At 43.4% G+C, this 22,570-nt stretch overlaps 1 protein-coding gene across 2 annotated transcripts in view; it reads left to right on the top strand.

Annotated features, from left to right (window-relative positions):
* Nucleotides 1–22,570, top strand: part of LOC110502157 (aryl hydrocarbon receptor-like) — a 46,348-nt gene that overhangs the window by 3,932 nt on the left and 19,846 nt on the right. For both annotated transcript variants that reach the window (XM_036959348.1, XM_036959349.1), the window contains 2 exons: nucleotides 12,854–12,954; nucleotides 21,434–21,523. In XM_036959348.1, coding sequence (XP_036815243.1) covers nucleotides 12,854–12,954; nucleotides 21,434–21,523 — 191 coding nt within the window. The remainder of the gene's footprint in view (nucleotides 1–12,853; nucleotides 12,955–21,433; nucleotides 21,524–22,570) is intronic.

Here is a 22,570-nt window from a genome sequence, read left to right on the forward strand (position 1 = left end):
TGTCAAAATATATTGTTTATATTGTATTGCAGCGTCACAGGTCAAAGTGTCCTGCCAAGCCCTCGTGTCCTTGTTGTGTTACTGCATTAGCCTAGTTCCTTCCCTGACTGCACAAACAGTGAGTAATTAACAGGCCTCACGTTCAGGAAGTACATGATGAGACAGTGAGCCTTAACCTGCAGCCTTATCAACACCCCTATCAGCCCATCACGTATGCCTGCTTGCCTGTCTGACTGCCTGAGGGTGGGCCCATGGCCTCCGTCTCTGTGTCTCCCATCATCATTTGTTGTATGTAAACAGAGCTGCTGCTCAGTGCGCTGGGATTAGGCCCTGGTACAGTGTTGGACGGGTGATTTATGAAGAGGTGGCTCAGCTCTGCCTAACCGTCCAGGTCTCTGTCTCTATGGTGGTTAGTAGGCCATTTAGCCACCACCATCATTACCCAACCACTTGCTGTTAATTAGCTGAGTTTGCCTACCGAATGCTGTGTAGTGTTGGTTTAACAACCGGAGTGAACTAGCATTGTGCTCTGGTAGGGACACTATGTTCTGTATTTTTTAAGAATACTTCAGATGCCCTCTATTGTAATATGTCTCTTTATTTATCTGGGTGTGTTGTACCATAGGCCAGTGTTGTTGCTCTGTGTGGAATTAAATGTCTTGTACAAGTTGAACAAAGCCTATCAGAGCCTGTTTAATCCGTCTGACAATATTATCCATCCCAGCTGCCTCCTCTCCTCCTCGTCTTCAGGCCTACAGGCATCCGTCCTCTGCCAACCTGAAGGAATGAGAGCAGGAGTGCCTAAAACCTAAAGCACAGTAAATACCAGATAATTGTACAGTATGCATAGGCATTTCTCCCCGATAGGCAAAGCCACATTAGACAGTATTTGGTTTGTTCCATGCTAATGCCTCAGACAAGGACATCACTCTATGTTCTGGTCCAAATGTCCTGGGTGCTTCAGGAGGAGATTCTATCCTGCACCATGCCCCCTGTACTTAGCCGGTTACATGTACAACAATTCACTCTCAGGATTATCAGTAACCCGGGAATGAGCACTATACAACCATCAGGATCTCATCACAGGGAATCATGGGAGGCTATAACATCCTGGTCTCTGATGGGAGGCAGCTGCCCACTGGGCACAGACATCAATTCAATGTCTATTCCACGTTGGTTCAACGTAATTTCATTGAAATGATGTGGAAACAACGTTGATTCAACCGTGTGTGTGTCCAGTGGGTAGGCTGTTCTGTGTCCAACAAGGCACCCTATTCCCTATGTAGTGCACTACTTTTGACCAGAGCCCTATGGGCCTTGTAGTGCACTATGTAGGGAATAGGGTGCCATTTGGCATGCTACCTGTGTGAGCTCTGTGACCCTGGGGTCCATGTGACACACCATGGCGGCCTCACGCGCAAATGTTGGGTGCGGGAACGTTGCAAAATAAATGTTGTTAAGTTATTTCAGCCATTCGCTCGTCTGCGTCAACGAGCGTCTGCGTAGCCAGGCGCTAAAATATAACTGGGTTCTGTTTGAGCCGTTCTGCAAGTCCTCTATTGGATATCAGGAAGATACAGACCCACGTGGATACTTGAAAGACCAACGAGGTGAGAATAATTAAATATAACTAACTAGGTTTCTCTTTTTATCTGTGGATTAATCGTCGGAGTAGATCAACACAACATTTTGTATGACTCTGGGTCAACATTCTACAAAGAACCAGATAAAAAAAGGACCATATGAATGTCAAGTAGAAGAACAACCCAATGTTCATCTCCTAGCAACAGCAAGCTAGCTAAATGTGTGTTTCGACTTGCTCCCAAATTAGTATAGTTGTTTCACAGTTGGTTTTGATAGTTTAACCTGCGTGTGATGATCGCGTCTGGTGGGGATAGACAAAATCAACGTGCGTGACCAGTGTAGTCGGTATGTTCGGTAATCAGGATTTTGTTTGAATGTTAGTGTCCACAGAATGTGTTTCTGTGTAATGTGTCATGCACTTCTGTTGATGGCATTGTCTTGTGCTAGATATTTACTGCAGCGTAATGTAACGCTCAATGAGTGAATGGGTGTGGAGTCAGGCGCAGAGAGCAAAGGATGCAGGAAAAAACACGCTTTAATGTCCAAAATCAAAGGAACAAAATAGTATTAACCCAACACAGGCGTAACTATAAAAACAAAATAGTACCCTTAGGTAAAATACCAGGACAGCGAGAAAACCCAACAAAACACTAACACCTCTCACAAATACAGAAGAACAAGCCCGCACAAACAGAAGCGGGCTAAACAAACTTAAATAACCCCACCCTAACGACCAAACAATGAACAGGTGAAACCAATTAGACAAAACCAAACGAACACAGAACAAAGGATCGGTGGCAGCTAGTAGACCGGCGACGACGACCGCCGAGCGCCACCCGAACAAGAAGGGGAGCCACCTTCGGTGGTATTCGTGACACGTAAACGCTTCACTCTCATACTGTCATAGTTTTGCTGGTGGCTTTGGAACTTTTTTTTTCAGGGAGGTCAAATCTCTATTCGAGCTGGAAACTTCGCGTCTGTGTGTATTATTGTCGTGGATAATTCACCCTGGAGAATCAATTATATGCTTATTAGTCAGCTATTGTGCAATCTTTTCCCCCTGTGTGTGTGTGTGTGTGTGTGTGTGTGTGTGTGTGTGTGTGTGTGTGTGTGTGTGTGTGTGTGTGTGTGTGTGTGTGTGTGTGTGTGTGTGTGGTGTAAAGTACTTAAATACAATTAACTTTAAAGTACTACTTAAGATTTTTGGGTGTCTGTACTTTACTTCAATACATTCCTAAGGAAAATAATGTACTTTTTACTCTGACACCCAAAACTACTCGTACATTTTAATGCTTAGCAGGACAGGAAAATGGTCCATTTATCAAGAGAACATCCCTGGTCATCCCTACTGTCTCTGATCTGGCGGACTCACTGAACACACATGTTTCGTTTGTAAATTATGTTGGAATGTGCTCTTGGCTATCCAAATTAATAAAATGAGAAAATAGTGCCGTCTGGTTTGCTTAATGTAAGGAATTTGAAATTATTTCTACTTTTGATACTTAAGTATATTTAAAACCAAATACTTTCAGACTTTTATTCTAGTATTATTTTGCTGGGTGACTTTTACTTGAGTCATTTTCTATTAAAATTACAATTTTACAAAAAAAATTACAATTGCATACTTTTTCCACGTGTGTGGGGGAGGGAATCATTGTGACACACAGTAACATAAAAACACACTATGGCTTTCCACGGCTGCTGTAAGAATGCAGCGATAAGAAGTGTGTATCTGTTCTGAAAGAAGCCCTCTCAGAGCTCTTGCTCTGGTCTCTAATGTTGCCAGTGTTTCCTCTGTTAATGGGCCACTCCCTCTGTGATGGAGGTCCCCACACTAACAACCACAGACAAGCCAAGCTCCAGTTGTGTTTCCCTCTGGCTGGCAGGCAGTCAGATTATAAACATAGATGAGGACACAAATCCAATGCACTCATAATATTTTGTGCAATGTAAAAGTGTAAGCCCTTCATTTAGATGGTACAATAAGAAGGCTGCACTATATAGAAGGCTGATTAACTCTGTTGACATTACACAACCCCCCCGTGTATCAACCCCCAGCATTAGAAACCGCCCTCCACATTTTGTATGACACTATTTAACAACACAATGCCCTACATTTGCTTCCACCACAGTTTTGTTCATTCCATCATTCAATGTTTTTCTTTTTTTTTCCTCTTCATTTTTAAAAAGAGGTTTAGGGGCCCCCTGGGAGCGAGGAATGGCCCTTCCATTGTGAGTTATTCTGTTGTAAAGACGGAAGGGTGAAAGGTGCCACCTTTATCACCACGTTTCTCCTGTGAGGTGGAAAATGCCAATAACTAAGCTAATAAGAGCGCTCCTCGGATTCCTGGAAGAGCTGTCTTTACCAGCAACCAACCAGGAAGCATGAGCCCTCTTCCTTTTCTTCCTACCATTTGCTCTCTGTTGCGCAACTTCCTGGTCCATAGCTAGCTAATGACCCAGTCCCTTTTTAAATGGAGTCATGTGATTTTTACTGTGAAGCTTAGTAATATCAAATGTTATTGGTCACATACACGTGATTAGCAGATGTTATTGCAGGTGTAGCGAAATGCTTGTGATTCTAGCTCCGACAGTGCAGTAATATCTAACAAGTAATATCTAACAAATTACACAACATATACCCAATACACACAAATCTAATTAGGAATGAATTAAGACTATATACATATGGGCGAGCGATGTCAGAGCGGAACGGACTAAGATACAGTATATACATTTGAAATGAGTAATGCAAGATTTGTAAACCTTAAGTGACTAAGATACTGTAGAATAGTATTAAATACAGGATATTCATATGAGATGAGTAATGCCAGATATGTAAACATGATTAAAGTGACTAGTGTTCCATTCCTTAAAGTGGCCAGTGATTTCTAGTCTATGCCTATAGGCAGCAGCCTCTAATGTGCTAGTGATGGCTATTTAACAGTCTGATGGCCTTGAGATATAATCTGTTTTTCAGTCTCTCGGTCCCAGCTTTGATGCACCTGTACTGACCTCGCCTTCTGGATGATAGCGGGGTGAACAGGCAGTGGCTCGGGTGGTTGATGTCCTTGATGATCTTTTGGGCCTTCCTGTGACATCGGGTGCTGTAGGTGTCCTGGAGGGCGGGTAGTTTGCTCCCGGTAATGCGTTGGGCAGACCACACCACCCTCTGGAGAGCCTTATGTGCAGTGTAGTCATTTGACATCATGACCAACACTCATAAATCTAAAATGGAATGTGCAATTTACACATCTCAACAATTAGCTGTTTCTTATCAAAATCTGCTTAAAGAGACATGTGTGTTAGGTATGCAGGTTCAGGATAACCGATGCAATCCAATTACAATATCATAGGGATATGTATGGTTGCACTCTGACCTTTGGCCTATAATTGCTGTATATATAGATTTGAGATTAGAATGAATCATCTCTGTGAATTCTGAAATGGTTCTGTTTGCTTTGGAGGGTTGTTCGCCAGCTTGTTCAGACTAATACTGGATTAGCAAGTTACTTCTGCTCCATGCATCGCTTCTCAATCACTACTTTTAAAATCATTATCTCAACTTTCAACAATGAGAAAAGGGGGGGGGTGGGTTAGTAAGAATATCTTGAGGGTCTCTCTTGAACGGCCGCAATTCTTTTATTTTTTTCTTATTGAGGTCATTCCTATGTTCACCACAGCGAAAGGTTCTGGTTGATGTCAAAGGCCTTACTCCTTAATATCCTCTCAGTTATATAAATAAAACTATTCGCCTCTGATTCAGCATAGTAGTGTGAAGGAAAGAGATGTCAAGTACTATTGAGTAGGATAGGTTTGAATCCTGGTCTGTTGCTTAGTGGATCACGCCGGAAAATAATGCTTGAAAAATAAAGTCATGTGTTCAGTTCTCCCTCTTTTTGGAGCAAAAATACAGGAGTTTACATTCAGTATGTAGATAGGGGCGGCAGGGAGCCTAGTGCTTAGAGCGTTGGGCCAGTAACCAAAAGGTTGCTGGATCGAATCCCCGAGCCGACAAGGTAAAAATCTGTCGTTCTGCCCCTGAGCAAGGCAGTTAACCCACTGTTCCCCGGGCGCCGAAGACTTGGATGCCGATTATGGCAGCCCCCCTCACCTCTCTGATTCAGAAGGGTTGGGATAAATGCGGAAGACACATTTCAGTTGAATGCATTCAGTTGTACAACTGACTAGGTATCCCCCTTTTCCCCTTCCCTAGATAGGTAAACCATGAGAAAACAATAAATGAATGGCTGAGAGGATATCAAATACATGTCCATGTAGTTGGCCCATTCTATCCAAAGACAAGCTTAGAGTGGCTTTAGTATAGAAATAGACACAGGCAGCAATACTAATGGACATGTAGAACTAGGAGGACGTTATGCGACTCTCCATGGATCAGGACAGAGATCCAGATCATAGCCATATCCTCCAATGGGATAGCCGTGTAGTATGCATTCTCGTTTAAAATAGTAGTTAGTAGAATTCTATGCTGCTGTATGTAAACAGTTGAAATGAGTTCAATATGGATTAGGTCAGCGCTTTTGCTTCACGTGTTGCTATAGGCTACATCTGTACTGAAATGTGTTTGATTTAAAATCAAATCAAAATGTTATTTGTCACATGCGCAGAATACAACAGGTGTAGTAGAGTTTACAGTGAAATGTTTACTTACAAGCCCTTTAACCTACAATGCAGTTTTAAGAAAATGGAGTTAAGAAAATATTTACTAAATAAACTAAAGTAAACATTGAAAATAAGTAACACAATAAAATAAAAAATGAGGCTATATACAGGGAGTACCAGTACCGAGTCAATGTGCGGGGGTACAGGTTAGTTGAGGTAATTTGTACATGTAGGTAGGGGTAAAGTGACTATGCATAGATAATAAACAGCAAATAGTAATGCAAATAGTCTGGGTAGCCATTTGATTTGTGGTTCAGCAGTCTTATGGCTTGTAAACTGCCTGTTATTCAGGCCCAGAAGCTAGAATATGCATAGAATTGGTAGATTTTGATAGAAAACACTCTATAGTTTCCAAAACTGTTAAAATAATGTATGTGAGTATAACAGAACTGATATGGCAGGCGAAAACCTGAGGAAAACCCATCCAGGAAGTGCCATTATTTTGAAATGGGTGTTTTTCCATTGAAAGCCTATCTACCATATAAAGGGATATGACCCAGATTGCGTTCCCTATGGCTTCCACTAGATTTGAACAGTCTTTAGACATTGTTTCAGGCTTTTATTCTGAAAAATGAGGGAGAATGACCACTTTGAATGAGTGGACAGTGGAAAGTCCCAGAGCTGTTTGGTGCACACAACCTACAGCGCGCCTTTAGTTGTTTTTCCTTTATATTGACGACACTATTGTCCGGTTGAAATATTATTGATTATTTAGACAAAAAACAACCTGACGATTGATTATAAACATCGTTTGACCTGTTTCTACGAACTTTACTGGTACTATTTAGATTTTTCGTCTGCCTGTTGTGACTACCTTTGAGCCAATTGATTACTGAACAAAATGCGCCAAAAAATCTGAGGTTTTTGGACATAAAGCGGGACTTTATCGAACAAAACAAACATTTATTTTGTAACATGGAGTCTTGTCTGTGAAACCATATGAAGATCATCAAAGGTAAGGGATTAATTTTATTGCTATTTCTGACTTTCGTGACTCATCTACTTGGCTGGAAAATGTTTATATGGTTTTGTGTGCTGGGCGCTGTCCTCAGATAATCGCATGGTTTGCTTTCGCCGTAAAGCCTTTTTGAAATCTGACACAGGGCCTGGATTAACAAGAAGTTAAGCTTTATTTTGAAGTATTACCCTTGTGATTTTATGAAAGTTAAATATTTATAATACTGTAATTTGAATTTGGCGCTCCAAAATTTCACCGGATGTTGTCGAGGTGTCCCACTAGCCTTTCCCAAACAGGTTTTAAGAATACATTTTCTTTCCCACAAATTAACTTTTAAAATGCACACCTGTTAATTTCAATGCATTCTCATGAGAGAATGCCAAGAGTGTGCAAAGCTGTCATCAAAGCAAAGGGTGTTTTTTTTGAAGAATCTAAAATATCAAATATACTTAGATTTGTTTAACACTTTTTTTTTGCTTACTACCTGATTCCATATGTGTTATTTCATAGTTTTGATGTCTTCACTATTATTCTACAATTTAGAAAATAGTAAAAAAATAAATAAAAAATGAACAAACTTTTGACTGGTACTGTATATCATGCATATCCCGTATATACGACTAATACAACGTCCCTATCATCCACTTGTAAATAGCTCATTAAAAATCGTCAAACATTTGCTAAATATTGTTGGTGTTTTGAAATGGGTTCCTACGGTTTTGCTGCAAGCAAGCCTGCCTCTCTGTCGGACAAATCCCAAACAACATAGCTGGATCAGGTCATGAGCTGTTCTCCCACAGAAAGTGTCAGTAAGCAATGTGATGCCTCCCTGCGGATGGCTTGGATCGCTCCCAATATGGCTTCTACCCATCAGTCCAGAGAGGGGATGGGGGAGGGGATGTTTGATGCCCATAGTTGGAGCTCGTCTCTCAGTCCCAGGTACCTCAGCAGTATAGAACCATATTTCTACCTCGCTGCTCTCACCACTACTTCAACCCACTTCCCACCCCCCACCCCCCTTCTCCTACCACACAAGTTAGAGTCCATTGCCCTTTCACAAGCTGTCAGATTTTCAGGGTCACTGCTTATTTGTCAGGTTTGCTTCATCAAATTCTCAGCCTGCCTCAGCCTCACACATGAGGAGAGGGTGGCGATAGAAGGCCGGTTCTGTCTAGTATTGCTGTAGCCTATAGGCTTTAAAAATGAGAACTTCCCCAGAGACAGTTTTATAAAAGAAGGCTGCGGGGTTTGTGCAGTTTGGCTCAGCAGCAGTTTACCGTTCCAAAGGAGCATTTCTATTCAGTGGTAGTGTTGTAAGTGCTGCATCATTATCGCTAGTGCCTCCGAAGCACATTGGTGGAGCCATAAGTCTGACAGCCAATCAATAATTCATATTCTGATTTAAGCTTAAAATAATGTATTTTGACTTAACTGAAATGTTCCATTTATTCATAAGGCACGGAAATATCAAGTAATAGTGGTTGTAATGTGTCCCTCTCAAAGAAAGCACAGACACTCGTCTGGAGATCCTTCAATGGTTTTGGGTGGAAACAGTGGTAGGACGGGGCAGTGGCAGGACTGGGTAGTGGTAGGACGAGGCAGTGGCAGGACTGGGTAGTGGCAGGACGAGGCAGTGGTAGGACGAGGCAGTGGTAGGACTGGGTAGTGGAAGGACTGGGCAGTGGTAGGACTGGGCAGTGGCAGGACGGGGCAGTGGCAGGACAGGGCAGTGGTAGGACTGGGCAGTGGCAGGACTGGGCAGTGGCAGGACTGGGCAGTGGTAGGACTGGGTAGTGGTAGGACTGGGCAGTGGCAGGACTGGGCAGTGGCAGGACTGGGTAGTGGTAGGACGAGGCAGTGGTAGGACTGGGTAGTGGCAGGACTGGGTAGTGGTAGGACGGGGCAGTGGTAGGACTGGGCAGTGGTAGGACGAGGCAGTGGTAGGACGAGGCAGTGGTAGGACGAGGCAGTCTGTGAAATATGAAGCATGTATTTTTATGTTTTTATTGCTTGTTTCCTTGTCTTATCAATAAATGGAACATTTCACTTATGTCTAAATACATTATTTCTCCATTATGCTCAGTTAAGTGTATTTGGCCAAGCTGAGCTGTTACATTCAGCTTCGGCTAAATTCATGCCCTCAGGTATTGCTGGAGCGCTATACAAATGTCAATCTATTGAGTTGATCTATAATTTCTGAGTTCATCAGTGACAACAAATCCCAGGCAACACCAGTAGCGCTTCAGTAATCAGTTTGGAGGCGTACCTTTTTCCTCATGGATGCGTTGGATGGACCACGTGACGGACCAGTACCAGAAAGCGCAGTGACCTACTACAATGGGATCAATAACAACGAAGCTTACCCTAGCAGACTGGCTGGCAAAATATCGCTCAGGCCAAAGGACACGACACTGACCTGGGGTAATACCACTGGCCACATACTGAGACGCTCCATTACGCAATGGATGTCAACAGACCATGAAAGGCTACTATTGCTCAAGGTCTGAATATCAATGTATGGTTACGTATTATGGAAGGAGATGCTTTCTACTTTCTGCAAGCAAGTTTGTAGCGTTGATGTGACAGTGGACTTAGACTATTTGTCTTTAGGGTAAATGGATGCTCGTTTGAGTTGGTACAGTAACGCAACAAAATCTAGGGCGTGGCCATTGGCCAGAACTACTGAGACGAGATATACTGTAGCTGACATATTTTAAACTCACAAATACTCACAGTCCCGATAATATGTCTGATATGATATGTCAAACCCCTGATAGAGAGATTGGTCTGGGAATTAGGTCAGGGTGTCCACTCAACGCCCTCCACCCAAGCCCCGTGTGATGGGGACAAGCCCCATCAGGTGTCTGGCCTTAGCATAGCGTCCAATCCTCTCCTACTCTGCTCTCTGCTGACCCCTCAGACAACAAAAGACCTGACCCCGTTTACCCAGTCATGTCAAGACATCGCCTTAGCGGTCAGAGGTTGTTGCAGGTCACAGTACGGGTCGTCGTAAAGGTCCTATTCCCATGACATCATCAGTATTCCAGACGTTTCTTTCATTCTCCCATTTCTTCTCTGTTCGTTGGGTTCTTTTAAATTCTGCCGTTATTTATTCTCTGTTCGTTGGGTTCGGTCATTGAATCAATGAGACACTGACTCAATGGATTGATTGAGTAGACAGCTCTCTGAAGCTGAAACATCATGGTTTTTGCTTGGAAATAACACAGTTCTGTGTCTCTTCTGTAGAAATGTGTAGAACATGGCATGGCCCATTGAATATAAGACTAGTAAGTATAGGGTTATAGCTTAACAGTAAACCTTATGAGGTTATCAGACCAGAAGTCAGGCCAACTTCTAAGTCCCCCCACTTTGTCCTGACCTGTTCATCTATAGCTGTCCTGACCTGTTCATCTATAGCTGTCCTGACCTGTTCATCTATAGCCGTCCTGACCTGTTCATCTATAGCCGTCCTGACCTGTTCATCTATAGCCGTCCTGACCTGTTCATCTATAGCTGTCCTGGCCTGTTCATCTATAGCTGTCCTGACCTGTTCATCTATAGCTGTCCTGGCCTGTTCAACTATAGTTGTCCTGACCTGTTCACCTGTAGCTGTCCTGACCTGTTCATCTGTAGCTGTCCTGACCTGTTCATCTATAGCTGTCCTGCCCTGTTCATCTATAACTGTCCTGACCTGTTCATCTATAGCTGTCATGACCTGTTCAACTGTAGCTGTACTTTAAATGAAAAGGAAACACCTCATAATAATTGTTCCGATGCAATTATGTATTTTCCACCGTTTCGACAGCAAGTTGTCTTCATCAGGGTTTGAATACACTGCACTATAGGTTTTGATAGGTGTTCATAATCATGGCCGGCTATGGCCTGATATCATTGGTCAATATACAGATAATATAGAGAAAAAAATGCACAAATGGATATACAATGATCACAGATGGCCTACAATTTCATCATAAATAGCCTAGTATACACATTGATTTAGAAAAGATAGCAGAAATGGTTTCAGATTAAACTCAACATTCAGACTATAGGAAGCGAAGGTCTTTAAATTAAACATCCATGCGGTCTCTTGTTTTAACAATAAATTGTCAAGGTCAACCCTGTCCTAGGGAGGGGGACGTGTTCGATGCCAATATAGCGAAGGGGCGAAATAAGGTGGATCGCTTCTAAAAAAGTGGGCAGCATCTGGGTATGTCAAGTTTTTACACCTAAAGGTTCTACGGTGCTCAGCGATTCTGACTTTTAGTTTTAACTTACTGTAGCCGCAACCACACACCCAGCAGTCTTCAATGTACTCAGTGTCTCAGCTTTCTGCATAAGCTCTCTGCATGGTTCTTCAGTTTAATGTGACCGTGGAGTTGAGACAAGTGTTTGGCGAGCTATTGCAATGGATCATATTGTGCTTAATGCTTGTTCTGCCCCTCCAGATCGGTTCTGGAACCACTAAGCTGCTGGAGCCAATGAGGATAGATGAACTGAGAGAGAGTGTGGGTGAGGGGAAGTGGCAAGGAGGAGCACAGGAGTGGGAAGAAGGGAGAGAGGGATTAGCTTGGCGAGCAGTGAAGTGCAAAGGAGTTGTCACCTCATTTCACTCTGATGCAGCGTTAATGCGAATCTGTCTCTCTCTGTATGTTGTTTCTCCTGCAATGCTGTTTTCTGTCTCTCAGTCTCTCTCTGTGTTTCTTTCTCTCTGTCTCTCGCTCGCTGTCTCTTGCTCTCTCGCTTGCTCCCGCTCGCTCGCTCTCTCTCTCTCTCGTGTGTGTTTTCTCTAAATTCTGCTACAGTATTCACAATAAATTAGGTGTCAGTGTGTGTTTGTTGAATATCATTGCGTGTTGAAGATGTTTCAATTTGAATTTAATTTCACTCCCCACTGTTGGACGACTTAGAATTTTCCAAAGACTTTTGTTGTGTGCTGCTACTGAAAGACTAGTTTTAGAACAGTTACAGATCAGTGATTGAATATGTTTGTAACACCACATAAAGGGAAAGGGGGATACCTAGTCATGCAACTGAATGCATTCAACTGAAATGAGCCTTGAGGTGAAAGACCACGTAGGGACATACCATGAGTCTTGAGGTGACAGACCACGTAGGGGCATACCATGAGTCTTGAGGTGACAGACCACGTAGGGGCATACCATGAGTCTTGAGGTGAAAGACCACAAAACATATGGGTGAAACATCACACTGTGAAGAATAGGCGATAAGCTCCATGCATCCTGTTATAGGAGGTCCCATCTCGCAGAACAGAGTCTGTTTAGAACGCTGAGCATGATGACCTCACATTCTTATTTTAAACCATGGACTTGCTGACGTGTTGGTTCCCAAGCCATTATGACGTAACCAGGTTAGGCAAAGATAAAAGGCCTGGATGTGGATCGGAATTTTTAAGATGCTATTTGATGAAACTTTAATGAGCTGCAATCCTGTCCTGCATACAGTGCACTGAACATAAAGCTTTCTGACATTCACAGCAGTGCTTTGTAAACATTATTACAAGACTAAAGCGTCTGTCTCTCTATCCCTCCCTCCCCTCTTGCCTCTCTCTCTCTCCCTCCCTCTTCTTTCCTCTTCTCTTTTTCTCTCTCTGTGTCTCTCTGTCTGCAGTTGCCCTGAAGAACTGTACTTGCAGCGGTGGCAGCGCTGACAACAGCAAAGCCACAGGATTGGAGGACAGTTGGCTGCCTGAAGGAGAACTGTTGCTGCAGGTCAGTGCTAAAAGGCATGTGGAATCTTCTAAAAGATAAAAACAACTGTCTTTGCTTTTGGTAATTAATTACAAGGTTTAATATCCAGTGATGAAGTGTTGGATATACCCCATAACTCACTGGGCTCACTTTGTCTTAAATCCAAAAATGTAACAGCTTGTTTGTATCTCCGGTTATAGATTCCCATAATACACCGTAATACTCCCATCACAATTTCTAGGGAGCTATTTTCATTTTGTTTCTCTGTATGTGTGATTGAGTGGAGAGTGATCTAGTTGGCTGCCAGATCTCTTTTGGATAAGCCAGAGTCATTGATTTTCCAGTCCAGTTCCCCTTGTTGTATGTGCAGCACAGTGGAATTCCAGAGCAGAACAGAGGAAACAGTTTGCCAGACATCCCTGCCCTATGAGCGAAGTTTCATTATTATGATAAACCTACATCTCTCCAATGTGTTAGTAATGAAGCTCATTACTAACACATGAAAGCTCATTCCGGGGAGGAGGAAATATTTTATTCAGATTGAGATAACAGCCACGGGACATTTTAAAAGACAGGGAGGCGGGACGAAAAGGCGAGGTTAGTGGAAGAAGCGGAGAAGGGGAGCGGTGAAGATTTCTCTCTTTGTGGTTCGACATCAGACACTTAGTAGTGAATTGTAGAGGAGCTGTGAGGTCATCCATTATTTACATCAGGAGAGGAGGGGGAAAATAGAGTTTTCACCTCTCACTGTCATTGTTGAAAATAGACTCAGACCACCTCTTATTCTCAAAGTAGTCCCACAGAAGCCTGACACCCTCCACCATGTGGGAAAGTAGCCTGACACCCTCCACCATGTGGGAAAGTAGCCTGACACCCTCCACCATGTGGGAAAGTAGCCTGACACCCTCCACCATGTGGGAAAGTAGCCTGACACCCTCCACCATGTGGGAAAGTAACCTGACACCCTCCACCATGTGGGAAAGTAACCTGACGCCCTCCACCATGTGGGAAAGTAACCTGACGCCCTCCACCATGTGGGAAAGTAGCTTGACACCCTCCACCATGTGGGAAAGTAGCCTGACACCCTCCACCATGTGGGAAAGTAGCCTGACACCCTCTACCATGTGGGAAAGTAGCTTGACACCCTCTACCATGTGGGAAAGTAGCTTGACACCCTCTACCATGTGGGAAAGTAGCTTGACGCCCTCCACCATGTGGGAAAGTAGCCTGACACCCTCCACCATGTGGGAAAGTAGCCTGACACCCTCCACCATGTGGGAAAGTAACCTGACACCCTCTACCATGTGGGAAAGTAGCTTGACACCCTCTACCATGTGGGAAAGTAACCTGACGCCCTCCACCATGTGGGAAAGTAGCTTGACACCCTCTACCATGTGGGAAAGTACAGTGCCTTGCGAAAGTATTCGGCCCCCTTGAACTTTGCGACCTTTTGCCACATTTCAGGCTTCAAACATAAAGATATAAAACTGTATTTTTTTGTGAAGAATCAACAACAAGTGGGACACAATCATGAAGTGGAACGACATTTATTGGATATTTAAAACTTTTTTAACAAATCAAAAACTGAAAAATTGGGCGTGCAAAATTATTCAGCCCCCTTAAGTTAATACTTTGTAGCGCCACCTTTTGCTGCGATTACAGCTGTAAGTCGCTTCGGGTATGTCTCTATCAGTTTTGCACATCGAGAGACTGACATTTTTTCCCATTCCTCCTTGCAAAACAGCTCGAGCTCAGTGAGGTTGGATGGAGAGCATTTGTGAACAGCAGTTTTCAGTTCTTTCCACAGATTCTCGATTGGATTCAGGTCTGGACTTTGACTTGGCCATTCTAACACCTGGATATGTTTATTTTTGAACCATTCCATTGTAGATTTTGCTTTATGTTTTGGATCATTGTCTTGTTGGAAGACAAATCTCCGTCCCAGTCTCAGGTCTTTTGCAGACTCCATCAGGTTTTCTTCCAGAATGGTCCTGTATTTTGCTCCATCCATCTTCCCATCAATTTTAACCATCTTCCCTGTCCCTGCTGAAGGAAAGCAGGCCCAAACCATGATGCTGCCACCACCATGTTTGACAGTGGGGATGGTGTGTTCAGGGTGATGAGCTGTGTTGCTTTTACGCCAAGCATAACGTTTTGCATTGTTGCCAAAAAGTTCAATTTTGGTTTCATCTGACCAGAGCACCTTCTTCCACATGTTTGGTGTGTCTCCCAGGTGGCTTGTGGCAAACTTTAAACTACACTTTTTATGGATATCTTTAAGAAATGGCTTTCTTCTTGCCACTCTTCCATAAAGGCCAGATTTGTGCAATATACAACTGATTGTTGTCCTATGGACAGAGTCTCCCACCTCAGCTGTAGATCTCTGCAGTTCATCCAGAGTGATCATGGGCCTCTTGACTGCATCTCTGATCAGTCTTCTCCTTGTATGAGCTGAAAGTTTAGAGGGACGGCCAGGTCTTGGTAGATTTGCAGTGGTCTGATACTCCTTCCATTTCAATATTATCGCTTGCACAGTGCTCCTTGGGATGTTTAAAGCTTGGGAAATATTTTTGTATCCAAATCCGGCTTTAAACTTCTTCACAACAGTATCTCAGACCTGCCTGGTGTGTTCCTTGTTCTTCATGATGCTCTCTGCGCTTTTAACGGACCTCTGAGACTATCACAGTGCAGGTGCATTTATACGGAGACTTGATTACACACAGGTGGATTGTATTTATCATCATTAGTCATTTAGGTCAACATTGGATCATTCAGAGATCCTCACTGAACTTCTGGAGAGAGTTTGCTGCACTGAAAGTAAAGGGGCTGAATAATTTTGCACGCCCAATTTTTCAGTTTTTGATTAGTTAAAAAAGTTTTAAATATCCAATAAATGTCGTTCCACTTCATGATTGTGTCCCACTTGTTGTTGATTCTTCACAAAAAAATACAGTTTTAAATCTTTATGTTTGAAGCCTGAAATGTGGCAAAAGGTCGCAAAGTTCAAGGGGGCCGAATACTTTCGCAAGGCACTGTAGCTTGACACCCTCCACCATGTGGGAAAGTAGCTTGACACCCTCCACCATGTGGGAAAGTAGCCTGACACCCTCCACCATGTGGGAAAGTAGTTCTGCAGAATGCAGACAGATCCTGTAAGTTTTGGTACTGTACCAGCATGCAAAAATGCAAAGCGATTGGGATTCTGGTCTCTTTTCTGTTCAACCAGGAAGTCTATAACCTAGTTTGCACACATTGTGGTTCTATGATTTCAAGAGTTCAACTGTGTTCATATGGGATCTGCCACTAGGGGCTTGTTACATTTATTTCACTTCAACAATGTGTAGTTGCTGATTGCCTGGTACATTAGGCCCTGGAAGTTGGCTATTTACTTACAAGATGGTGTACAAACCATCCAAGCTGACATGATAGTGTTTATGTTTCACTGGACTGCTTACACACAGAGAGGATGTGCTGTAGATAATTGGGGTGAATCAAGGATTATTAGTAAAAGAGCAACATGACATGCCTTAGTCATGGTTCAGCCCCTGGGAAGACTGAGGGTACTTTCTGTGGATGCACCCATTGCACTGTGTGTGCGTGTGTGTGTTAACAAATCATGTGATGGATGAACATGCTAATGTCTGTTTTGTTTGAGTAAGGTAGACATGGTTGTATGTCTGTTTGTGCATTTGTTTACAAAATGTTCCTGTGTACGAGGGAGTGGGAGTGTGTTTAGTGGGGTGGAAACATGGGACCAGCTGTTCCTGTTTGGGATAAAACAAATGAGTGACTAATCCATCTATCTTTTCTTCCTGACATGATTTGTTTATCTCTCCAGTTCAGAACAAACCCTTCTTGCATGTAGCACACTGACAACCCCTCATCCACTCCAGGGTGCAGAGTCCACCAATATCCCTGTAGGACACCTCACAACCACTACCGTCACATGTTGCTTCAGTAATCAAAACATTTCTCGTTAAGCTAAATTCAGTAAATATAAAACATATCTAAGTCTGTTTGAGATGCATGTTGGAACAGAACCCAGAGATATGAAAATACTCAGGAAGAACCAGACAAGGCACCAGGATAAAGGGACTAAGGGGGCAGTTGAAATCGGTTCTTGCATTGGAATTGTATTGAATTCTGCTTATTTCACAATAAACATAAAGTTCAAATGCCCAGACTCTGAGACCATTGGTTAAGTGTTTTTTAAGTGACAGGATAGTGCGAAATCTGTAGCAGCACAATGGACTGCGGCCTACACACCACACGCCGTTTTGGTAATGAATATAGGCTACAGGATAGATAGGCACTTTGTAATATGTGAATTACCCTATGTGAATACAGCCGTACACACAGCTGTCTTACCAAAATAATGCAAACTAAATGCTGAAAGTAATAGCCTAGTTATTCATGCATCGAAACAAACATACTGAGTAGCAGTTTGGCTTAGAATACTGACACAACTGTGATGCAAACGAATGAATGAGAACAGAATAAAGCAGCGGTACTAAGTAGTAGGCCTAGTAAATAACATATCAGATTTAAGACATGACACAATCTACATTTAGGCTCGTTACATTAACAGTAAACAAACAGTAAACAAAAGGTGAAAGGAGATCCAGATAACCAGAACATAGCCTACAGTGAGATGCAGCCTGCTACAGTGAGATGCAGCCTACAGTCTACTACAGTGAGATGCAGCCTACAGTCTACTACAGTAAGATGCAGCCTACTACAGTGAGATGCAGTCTGCTACAGTGAGATGCAGCCTACAGTCTACTACAGTAAGATGCAGCCTACTACAGTGAGATGCAGTCTGCTACAGTGAGATGCAGTCTACTACAGTAAGATGCAGCCTACAGCCTGCTACAGTGAGATGCAGCCTACAGTCTACTACAGTGAGATGCAGTCTACTACAGTGAGATGCAGTCTACTACAGTGAGATGCAGCCTGCTACAGTCAGATGCAGCCTGCTACAGTCAGATGCAGCCGACAATCTACTAGAGTGAGATGCAGCCTACAGTCTACTAGAGTGAGATGCAGCCTACAGTCTACTAGAGTGAGATGCAGCCTACAGTCTACTAGAGTGAGATGCAGCCTACAGTCTACTAGAGTGAGATGCAGCCTACAGTCTCCTAGAGTGAGATGCAGCCTACAGTCTACTACAGTGAGATGCAGCCTACAGTCTACTACAGTGAGATGCAGCCTACAGTCTACTACAGTGAGATGCAGCCTACTACAGTGAGATGCAGCCTACAGCCTACTGCAGTGAGATGCAGCCTAGTCTACTACAGTGAGATGCAGCCTACAGTCTACTACAGTGAGATGCAGCCTACAGTCTACTACAGTGAGATGCAGCCTACTACAGTGAGGTGCAGCCTACTACAGTGAGATGCAGCCTACAGTCTACTACAGTGAGATGCAGCCTGCTACAGTGAGATACAGCCTACTACAGTGAGATACAGCCTACTACAATGAGATGCAGCCTACTACAGTGAGATGCAGCCTACAGTCTACTACAGTGAGATGCAGCCTACAGTCTACTATAGTGAGATGCAGCCTGCTACAGTGAGATGCAGCCTACAGTCTACTACAGTGAGATGCAGCCTACAGTCTACTACAGTGAGATGCAGTCTACTACAGTGAGATGCATTCTACTACAGTGAGATGCAGCCTACAACCTACTACAGTGAGATGCAGCCTACTACAGTGAGATGCAGCCTACTGCAGTGAGATGCAATCTACTACAGTGAGATGCAACCTACTACAGTGAGATGCAGCCTACTACAGTGAGATGCAGCCTACAGCCTACTACAGTGAGATACAGCCTACAACAGTGAGATGCAGCCTACTGCAGTGAGATGCAATCTACAGCCTACTGCAGTGAGATGCAGCCTACTACAGTGAGATGCTGTCTACTACACTGAGATGCAGCCTACAGTCTACTACAGTGAGATGCAGCCTACAGTCTACTACAGTGAGATGCAGCCTACTACAGTGAGATGCTGTCTACTACACTGAGATGCAGCCTACAGTCTACTACAGTGAGATGCAGCCTACTACAGTGAGATGCAGCCTACTACAGTGAGATGCAGCCTACTACAGTGAGATGCAGCCTACAGCCTCCTAAAGTGAGATACAGCCATGCACAGCTGTCTTGCCAAACAAAAAGGCCTATAAGCCCACTTTCAACCTGGAGAACCATGCCGCTCATGAGTATCGGACAATACATTTCTGTGCATCACATTTTACTCGTAGTCAATTAAGCAATGCCAGCCTACTACTACGTCCAGTTCCGTTTACAACCACAAAAACCCCATTTACAACCACAAAAACCCCTAGGCTACCAAGAAAACCCCTAGGCTACCACAAAAACCCCTAGGCTACCACAAAAACCCCTAGGCTACCACAAAAACCCCTAGGCTACCAAGAAAACCCCTAGGCTACCAAGAAAACCCCTAGGCTACCAAGAAAACCATAGTAGAATGGATCTATTTCTATGATGAAACATACTGATATGTAGCTATACCCAGGGGCTTCATTTGGGTTCTTGCATTGGAATTATATTGAATTCTGCAGTAACTGAGTATTCCAGCTACTCTCTTCCTATGAACCAGTTGCTATTTAATGAATGTTTTTGGACAGAGAACCTGCGGCTAGGTTATGATGATTCTAGGCTAACCTGGGCTGGCTCCTTTGTTCTAAGATCGTTTGGAAGAATCGGGAGGTGGAGCGCGCTGTGGAGCCATTATCCTTGCGGAATGGTGGGTAGACTCTGCCCGCAGACCTAGCTGCCGCTCGGCAGCATCATTGCTTGGCAGCATCATGGTGGCGGCTTCGGTGGATTGATGCTGCTGCTCATCTCTCTCCTTTTTTCGTTTGGGTACTTTGGCGAAGCCAATTTTTGATATCCATTGTGGCACTGGGAAATTAGCTGGTTTGAGCTAGCTAAATAGGCTAAGGCTAATAACACTAAAGCTTTTTACAGCTAGCTAAGAAGCTACCTAAACTCTGTAATGGTGAGGCAGAGTTGAGGGAAGCAGCTTCAATGGTAAACTTGACCCAGCCCTTTATAAATACATACAAAATAACAGGCGGAGGCATATCCCTTTATTCACTGAGCCTACCACAGATGGAAACACAAAGGAGCCCTACCAAACTGCCCCGTGGCTTTCCATACCCGCCCCTACAAACACAGCAACACGCTCTGCCCATTGTGCTGACACAGTGCAGCGGAGATACAGATTTTGAGCCAACCTGTCACTCAATCATTTGAACATTTTTGCTGTTTTTATATAGGGACATAAAACTAAAACAACTGAGGGGGCTAAGCCCCCTTTACCCCGTTGTGGAACTGGGTCTGCTAAGAAAGGAAAGACTAAGCCTAATGGAAGGACTAAGCCCAATGGAAAGACTAAGCCTAATGGAAGGACTAAGCCTAATGGAAGGACTAAGCCTAATGGAAGGACTAAGCCTAATGGAAGGACTAAGCCTAATGGAAGGACTAAGCCCAATGGAAGGACTAAGCCCAATGGAAGGACTAAGCCTAATGGAAGGGACTAAGCCCAATGGAAGGACTAAGCCTAATGGAAGGACTAAGCCTAATGGAAGGGACTAAGCCCAATGGAAGGACTAAGCCCGATGGAAGGACTAAGCCTAATGGAAGGACTAAGCCTAATGGAAGGGACTAAGCCCAATGGAAGGACTAAGCCCAATGGAAGGACTAAGCCCAATGGAAGGACTAAGCCTAATGGAAAGACTACGCCTAATGGAAAGACTAAGCCTAATGGAAAGACTAAGCCAAACCGAAGTGTATATAAAGCAGGGAGTCATGCTGAGACCAAGGTCTCTTTTACTGTTGAGCCCTGTATACACATCAGTATACACATCAATATACACATCAGTACACATCAGTATACACATCAGTATACACATCAATATACACATCAGTACACATCAATATACACATCAGTACACATCAATATATACATCAATATACACATCAGTACACATCAATATACACATCAGTACACATCAATATACACATCAATGTACACATCAATATACACATCAGTACACATCAATATACACATCAGTACACATCAATATATACATCAGTACACATCAATATATACATCAATATACACATCAGTACACATCAATATATACATCAATATACACATCAGTACACATCAATATACACATCACTATACACATCAATATGCACATCAGTACACATCAATATACACATCAGTACACATCAATACACACATCAGTACACATCAATACACGAAAAGCAAAACACAATCATAGAAAACAAACACATTCTTCAGTAAAAGAGTCCTCAGTCTGCCATTTGAATTGCCATAGGGGCGCCACCATCCAATTTTAGAGAGCAAACAAACTAAAAGCTGCTTTTTCCTGACTCGGTGTCATCAGTGAGTTGTATTGTGTTGTATAACAATCTTTTGTTATCTTGTGCATGTTTGACATACAGGCTCTGAACGGCTTCGTCCTGGTGGTCACTAATGACGGGACCATTTTCTACTCCTCTCACACCATTCAGGATTACCTGGGCTTCCACCAGGTACCGTACAGATTGTCCCTTTCCGTACCCCCAGTGAAGGTTCTATTCCTAAAGCATGACCAGGGTGTTCTGTGCCTCAGCTCATTCATAATAGACAAGCAGGCATCTGGTGAGGCAGCTGGATCGTCTCTGGGATCCTGGCTGATCCTAGCAGCATTCACATGCATGTTTGCAAACATTAAAGCATAATCCTCCATCGACACATGGTCATCTCTGCTTGAGGTTTTTATCATTAATTGCTTGCAATACAAACATAGAATGATCCCCTGTAAAGACGGTTGCCTATAGATGCTATGGCATCAAATAATTGGTTAGATTTGATCTCAATGAGACTAATCTGTATAAACCTGATTTTAAATTAAAATAATATTCATTGGAGTTATGGTTGGGTTTGAGGGTTGCGTGCGGTGTCTGCTGCGAACTGTCAAGGGGCCGTTGTCTGGGCCCTACCTGCTTGGTGAGGAGTCTGATCCTGCTCAGCAGGTCCACAGAGAGAGAATGGGTGAGACCAGTCTATTAATAGCTTGGCCTTTAGTGGAAAGAGACCACCAGCCGTGGCAGTGGGCAGTGGGCAGTGGGCAGCAGCCATGACCAGCACCACAGCATCACAGACCCTGCAGAGATGGATGGGAATATGGCGGGGGATGGGGGATATAGTGAAGAGGCACAAAGGATTGAAGCACTTCTCACACATTATGCAGTCTGCTGTATGACATTCAGGCTCTGGAGAAATTCAGCACACACTGAGACACTGGTAATTCAACACACTCTTGGAGAGATATCACAGACCCCTTCAGTACAGCGATGTTCTCATAACGTCACTCCTTCAGTACAGCGATGTTCTCATAACGTCACTCCTTCAGTAAACAGTGCATTCGGAGTATTCAGACCCCTTGACTTTTTCCACATTTTTTTTCTGTTTTTAGACATTTTTGCGAATTTATAAAAAGACAAACCAATATCATCATTTACATAAGTAATCAGACCCTTTACTCAGTCCTTTGTTGAAATACTTTGGCAGCGATTACAGCCTTGAGTCTTCTTGGG

The sequence above is a fragment of the Oncorhynchus mykiss genome, chromosome 22, assembly GCF_013265735.2.
Source record: "Oncorhynchus mykiss isolate Arlee chromosome 22, USDA_OmykA_1.1, whole genome shotgun sequence".
NCBI classification, from domain to species: Eukaryota; Metazoa; Chordata; class Actinopteri; order Salmoniformes; family Salmonidae; genus Oncorhynchus; species Oncorhynchus mykiss.